We start from the raw sequence: 7,571 nt of genomic DNA on the forward strand, positions 1-7,571 counted from the left end.
ATGCGACGAACAAAACTGGAACTGCGCGCTCTCAGCGCCAACTAGCGAAAATACCGCAAGACTTTTTTGACAAACAATATTAAGAATTAAGAATAAATATAATGAGGTGCGCGTAATGCTAACTTTACTTTATGAGTACTATAATAACTACAAAGACTTGCCGCCATGAGAACGATCAGCAGGGACCCAGTATATAAAATAATATTGTCACATAGCGCATGAACACTTGACTTGCCCAATTGCCAAAGAAATGATGAAAACGGAAGTGAAGCGAATATAAAAAGAAACAACTTTTATGATTGCAGGGAAAATCAGATCTAGATATCATTTTCTAATTTATGCGGCATTCAGTGTGTATTTCCAAACTTGCCAAATTTCATTGAACCAGCGTATTAGCTTTTAACCGATCATTAACCAACTAAAAGGATCCTTATTGTGCATTTTTAGACATGAGAATGTAAGAAAATACTAGGGTCTTAACGGAGCTGGCCTCATACAATGATGCTACAAAGCGGTAGTCCAGCCAATCTTGGTGGTGAACCGCTGTCTGTAAAATATCTCACATAAAAACCATTGGAGCGGATACTGTGGCTCTTTGCTCATTGCATAAAGGGAGTGGGAGGAACCACTCGGCGGCACTGTAAAGATTACTCAACCGACCACCATTAAACGTTCATGTGGAGAGCTCTGCAGTAAAATAAGTTGGACAATTGGCGGCGTAAAGTTAAATCACGATTATAGATTGATAGGCAGGGGATCGTTGGATAAAATAGATCCCACATCCTCACACTTTATCTAGGAGAGCAGGTCTCAACCTATATCATAAGATGGTGGATGGCGCAGCGCACACGACCCAACAGTGAAATTTTCAACATCTACACGGACGGTTGAAAAAATGCCAGATGGAGCAGCCACCGGGATCTAATGCGTAGAGCTCGATCTCATGCGATGGAATGTCATTAGAAGAAGGGAGGCTATAGATGTACCGGCTGCCGGAAAACGGCTGCAGACATTGGATTCCAGGCCAAAAAAGAATTCTGGTAAACGAAATAGCTGATGATGTGCATACATCTGACTACCGAACCAGTTAAAATAGAAGGCTGATCAAGGATCGCACGTCCTTTGTGAAGCCATAGAAAAGAAGAACTCCTACGTTCGAACTTATAAATTAGCAAAATGCTTAGAAGACAATACAATGTATGAAGGTATGCGCTCCCAAGTGCTTAAGTCATGATCTCCCAAGCGCGGGACAGTCAAGAAGGAAGTGTTGAGTTGTTTCCACCTCATCTTCTTCCACACAGCTTCTGCAGATGGTGTCTGGTAGTAATACCAGCATTACTGCGCAAACACCAATAGTGCAATCGCTCCTTAAAGGACCCAACATTAGTGAGAGGCTAACCTTACTGAGAGCAAAAATATCATTAGATCGCTTGCATCTGATCTTGAGCCAAAACGCGCTAGTAATGAGTTTAAGGCTGGTATTGTTGTTCTGCTCTCTGAGTGGATGGTCGTTTCTATGAAGGAGGCTTCACTCTAGAGCAGCAAATCTACTGCTACCTAAAATTGTTGCACCTCGGCCTGAAACTGGAGTTGATAGAGAGCTCCTGACAGTAAATCCAACAAACTTTGATCCATCCATGAAGAAGCTCGGCAACTCTCTTCTACAACGACTTCTTCTCACCCACGTTATATGGGTAGAGCAGGAGCCGCCAGAGTTCAATTTGGCGACTTCATGATTCAAGTGATCTGGTATGAATTCAGAGTGAGTGAGGATTTCCGAGTATTCAGAAAAGTGGCTCTCTGAGTCTGATATCTAGAACACTTCTTATGTAGCTGGGAGCTTCGCAGTTTAAGGAACTACGTGAGTAATCAGAAAAAAAAAACCATAAAAAAAGGCATGACCACGTATTAAACTTAATTAAGGCTATGTAAGCCGCTACAGCCGGCCAGTCTAACTTTCTAACTTAACCTAACATAATCTCTATGCTTTGAATTATGTAAGCTATTTGTCAAGAGAAAGTGACACCAATGATTTTAAAACTTGGCTCAAAGTATTACCAATTCATTTAGATACTAAGTTCTTAGCCCCTGTGTCTGTGCAGTTCTTAGATCAAATCTACATCTAGATCTTATTACAGTAACAAAATTGGTTTCAATACCGAAACTCGGTATCAGGGGATCCGGTACTTACAGAAAAGATGGAAAATAAAAAATGCAGTTGTGTAGAGAGCATATTTTGAATTGTTCCAATAAAGGAATGGTTTTATTATTAATAAGGCTTTATGTAAATTTCGTTTAAATTTCTAACAATACGGTTCCAAATTAAGAAAACTGTGGAAAAAGTCTGAGATGCATTTTAGTTCCTCTTTAGATCACACAGTTGCGGCAGTGTTGCCATATTTGAATTCGATCCGACAGGGTGGAKAATCATGCCAAAATAGCAGCACACAGGTATCCTTGCCATAGTCAACTGAGAACCTTTTCGGTACACCGCCACCGCCTTTACAGTCGTTGCAGCTCCATGGCGAAGCGAAACAGCTGTGACGGCGCGGCATTGCGGCAATGACTGACGACCACCACATCGTTTAGCGGATTATCGAGACATAACTGCGTCTGTTGGTGCACCAACAAACCGCCGCGACGCAACCAACGTTGATGCGGTRTCTGCTTTTGATACGCGCGATCGCCAACTTCCTGACCGACGCATGGCCGGAGCACAACACGAAAATGCGTCGAACGAGTCGAGTTACTCAGTTTCGTTACGCGCCTTGGCACATCGGCGACTACGTGGAGACACGCACCGGAACTCGCTTGCAATTGAGAATTTTGTCGGTGCAGATACCAGTGGGTAACGTCATTTTGGAAGCAGCTAGTCATATGCAGCTGACTGGTGGCATGATTGCCGATGTGCAGGCAAAGCTCRCCGGAGCTTAATGCGCCAAATGCGATGAAGTCATCGTTGGGCAGTCTGCAAGTAGTTGGAAAACAAGAAATGTGTTTACAAAGCCATAAGCACACAYACACATACACAAATGTACATTGGCGTGAGCTTAGAAAGAATTTTTTTGCGAATTTTTYGAAAAAGCGTAACAGTATGCTAGTCAGCCTGGTGTGGGCAGCTGGGAGTATATGCTGACTGCAAGCATTTGGCTTACGCACTTGAGTTGCGGGAAAACATTCTGCAAATACCACGAGAATGGCCGGCAATTGAGAGCGCGCCTCAACTGTTGGCTTTGCACTGTGTCGTTGCTGTTGATTGGTATACGTTTGGCCGCCGGCTTGGAGGCGTAGAAGAAATATTTGTAGGCATCCAACCAGGATTCGGCGATGATTTTTGAATTTCTGCAAGAAAAAGTGAGCAGAAATTGAAAAATCACATTTAAATGTTTTCTTCCAAATAATTTAGACCTTTAAATTCATGATTTTGAATCTAAAAGTAGCTTTACCTTATGTATGTATATACATATATATATGTAWGTATTTCAAATGCACTATCGGTCTACATATCGATATAGCCCACACACACACACACACTTCCAAGCTTTGCCAGCGTATCTTTGACTGCTCGCTGCCGTGCCTGTGTCTACCCAATGTAGGTTATACTCTTGGGGTCATGAGGCTTACCTGAGATATGTTGTCTGGCTATCGCTGCCATTGGGAAAATGAAATGGATGCTGCTTGCGAAAAATATGCCCGACCCGGCTGCATGGCACAATCTCGATTTGTCCGCCACAAAGCCACAATTTAATGGAGAATTCAATGGACTCGCCACCCCAAGTCTATAAAGTTGCATGAAAATAAGAAAAATACCATATGAATATGACATGTGTAAGCGTATACATGTACTATATACATGTATGTATATATACATGTATGTATGTAAATCATTTGTGTGGCACATTCAGACACTCAGTTGCAGTTGTGGCGGTGAAGGCAGTGGAAGGTTTGCATCGGTTTAATATTGAATATATTATATTTATATTTTTTTCCGAAATTCTTTAATAAATATTTTTCTAACATTATTTGAGATTATGCTTTTAATGATGAATTAATTTATGTAGACTTTCTTTCGTACTTTATTTGCCCATTTTTATCCAAATATATGGCTTTCATTACAATTTTTTTCGTTTAGGAAGCATTCTTTAAATAAGCATTGGGTTGGAAAAGTCTACAAAATTAATGGCAGTCGGTGAGATATATCTAACAGGTCAATTGAAGTCAGATATTTTGGTTATGGTTCGTTTTTTTTTCTATTCATCATAGTTTCTTGCCGGCACCGACTACAGGGCCCTCACACTTTTCGATGCGATTTTTGTAATACGATTTGTCCTTTGCTTCAAAATAGAACTCAACATCGGCCAGCACCTCTTCATTCGTCGAAAATTTCTTTCGAGTAAGCATTCTTTTGAGATCTGTGAACAGAAAATAGTTGCTTGGGCCAGTTGTAGATTATACGGTGAGTGCAATTTGAAGTCCAATTCATGGATTTTTGCCATCGTTTTCACTGACTTGTGACGCGGAGTATTGTCTCTTTTTCTTAAAATAAAATCGCATTTTTCGGCTATTTCGTCCATAAATTATATGTAATAGTTACTGTTGATGGTCTTTCCATTTTCAAGGTAGTCAATAATTCCACGCGCATCCCAAAATATAGGCGCCGGAACCTTGCCAGCCGATTGTTGCATTTTTCACGCCTTGGAGTGGGTTTATCATATGCCGATTGGACTWCAGTGTGAAATGRTAAARTCATGTTTTTTCTCATACATAAATATTCGTGAATTGYGTTAGCATTTGTAGTCCAAATACGTTGATGGCCTGCCAATCTTTATGAAGTTCGAAACCAGCAATTTAAGTAAAGTAAAGATAAATAATCTGATATCTCGTCTCTGTAGAGCACGAAAACAGATTTGAATACTCAATTCGAAATCAGTACTATTTCTCAATGATTATGCAAGATCATTTTARGTGCTAACACATAACTGGTTACATTTATACCTAAAGTCGCTTGAAGAATACTCTAYATTACAAAAATTTGAATAATGTCAAGAAACCTGCTAAAGAAATACGATATGGATATACGTACAGAAATATCTAAATAAGCAAATTGACCCCCAATTAGAAGCATTGTCAAACATACTCACCTCCAGTAGTGGATTGAAGCCCTTTAATTTAAAAAACCATTCCCGAGAGATCATGAATATGCCACCAGCAAAGGTAGGGCTTCTGAAAAGTTCAGATTATTAATAATATTAAGAAAAAATAAAATACGTTCGCTTGAAATGAAATAAATATTGGCCTGACTATGTAAATATGGTTAGGTTAGGAGGTTAGGTTAGTTTGGTTAGGCTATTAAGCTAGTTATACTATAGAACAGTTTTGGGGCTCAACGATACTAGATGGACTACTGTCTGTGAGTAGCAATCAGTCGTTAGGATGCCAACGATTCCTCCTCCACTTTCTCATACCGTTGCGCCACCTCAGTTGGTTAAAGCGTCGCCTTGGCGATCCGTAATATGCGTATAAAATATGCACCATTGTTTCCCTGGTGTTTTGCTATTCTCATTTACTGCAATCTTTTCGGACTGTGCCGCCATCAGACCGCGAACAGACAGTTTTTCAACCATGTTCCTACAATATTTTCTATCGAGCGCCTATAGGAACTTCCTTTAATTCTGATAATTTACACATGTCCTTTGCAATTTTAAACCCCGGTAGATCTTTCCACCGCGTTTTGGCTTTCTCTGCTAAGCTCCTGTCTATATCGTCGTCGGTGACGTTTCGGTATCACAATGAAAATTTGAGTGTGTCATTTTGAGTGTGTCATGCGGTTATTTATGAGAAAGGGTATCATTGTAAGATAATATTACATCTCGAGGTTTTGAAGTATGTCTATAGGTTTAACACCTGATATTGCTCAGCAATTTGCAGAAGTAGCCTCAAGCCCCGTTGGTTCCAACTATAAGAACAGGGATCACATCACCTCAGTCGCGCCAAGGAAGCTCCTGGAATTGTTCAGATTGCTGAATCTTTGTGACCATATGTGATATAGGGRAGGGCACAATAGGGCATAGGTCGCAGTGCAGGGCCTCAATCTTACTATCTATCTATCTGTGGGTACAGTAAGTTCCTCTATGTACATCGTATGATGTATAGAGTTTGATTATACTTTTAGTGCTTGCTTCCCACTGTTATTAATTCTGTTTCTGGTTGTATGATCTGTCGGTTATTCAACGTTAACTTGCTTTTAGTTTAGCACGCTGTAAGAGGTCACTAACCGTACGTTGATTTTAACTGAAGCATTGAAGGACATTGAAGGACATTCCGATCGTTTTAATATAAATTGAAGAAAAAACATTTCAATTTCCAAAGACCTCTCTTTGTTGGGGTGACCTGTAACAAGTTTTGGTAGTGGTAAGAGGAACTGAAAACAGAAAAGTTTCAACCGCTTTTGGACAACAAATACTGGTTAATGATAAGGCCGATGTATGGAAGTTTTTCTTCTCATTTTTTTCCCCCCCTTTCATATCTGATTAGCTCAGAATATGCAAAAGTAGACGCCAGAACACAACCGTTTGCGGTCATCTCAGATGAATGCTTTACTAACACTCGCTGGAAGAAAAACACATTTTTTATAATAGAAGGCGTTTCTTCTAGGCGCTAGTAGTCTTCGACTATACTGCGACTTAATACGTTATACTGGACGGTACGAAACCTGCTACTAATAAATATGAGCTCTTCAAAAATTCCAGAAAAATTCGTTGTATTAAAATCTCATTGAAAAAAAAAAAAACAAATTTAAGCCAGCCTGGTGAAATTGTATTCTCAAGAAATCTAAAACACAACACATTTTTTAATTTTTCCGGTGAAATGCGCTGCAGGCAGATTAGATGACAGTATTTCTCGTTAAAGAAAATAAACAAAACAAAATCAAATAATGAAGTGGTGTAGGTAAATTACTTGAATGCCGTTACGGCGGTATTTGTGTCGCGTCGCAAGCGCGCCTCGCTAAATCTGCTGCGCGCCCAAYCGAATTGCTGTAAATATGCGGTTTGCGTGTTTAAAGAWTCCGCGARTGCGCGCTGTTGTTGTTGCTGCTCGTTGTMTTGGTCGCGACGCTGTGGCTGTGATTGCGGTCGCGGTATCCAATGAAAATGTAAATTCCAATCGAAACCACCCATGAGATTCTTCGAACTCGCCGCATACTCCAATGACTCCGCATTAATGCTATCCAACACGGGGCTGACGGCCGTTGCGCCTATGGCCAAACGCTCTAGCAACGGCTCCAGCCAGCCCACATTAACCTCGCAGTGACTGTCGAGAAAGAGTAAATAATCGCCGGTGGCGAGGCGAGCGCCGCGATTACGTGATGCAATCACGCCCAAGCGTTGCGTATTACGCGCGCTTTTAATTGTAACCTGCGGCTGTGAAGTGGGCGCGCTGCTACGCGAATTCGGCGAAGAATGTAAGCTGGCATAGCGTGCGGTTGTTGTTGATGTTGGTGACGAAGATGAAAAATTACGCTTAAATGGCGGTAGCTGGAGTTTTAGCATGGCCGGCAGCAAACCAGCTAA

At 40.9% G+C, this 7,571-nt stretch overlaps 1 protein-coding gene across 1 annotated transcript in view; it reads right to left on the reverse strand.

Moving 5' to 3' along the window:
- Positions 1-2,239: 2,239 nt before the first annotated feature.
- Positions 2,240-7,571, reverse strand: part of LOC108967749 (putative polypeptide N-acetylgalactosaminyltransferase 13) — a gene marked incomplete in the record, with an annotated part of 6,880 nt that continues 1,548 nt past the window's right edge. The window contains 5 exon segments of the mRNA XM_018931359.1: positions 2,240-2,968; positions 3,160-3,342; positions 3,625-3,779; positions 5,142-5,223; positions 6,958-7,567. Of these exon segments, the coding sequence (XP_018786904.1) occupies positions 2,503-2,968; positions 3,160-3,342; positions 3,625-3,779; positions 5,142-5,223; positions 6,958-7,567 (1,496 nt within the window).

Source organism: Bactrocera latifrons, unplaced genomic scaffold (genome assembly GCF_001853355.1).
Source record: "Bactrocera latifrons isolate USDA-ARS-PBARC rearing strain unplaced genomic scaffold, ASM185335v1 scaffold_198, whole genome shotgun sequence".
Taxonomy (NCBI): domain Eukaryota; kingdom Metazoa; phylum Arthropoda; class Insecta; order Diptera; family Tephritidae; genus Bactrocera; species Bactrocera latifrons.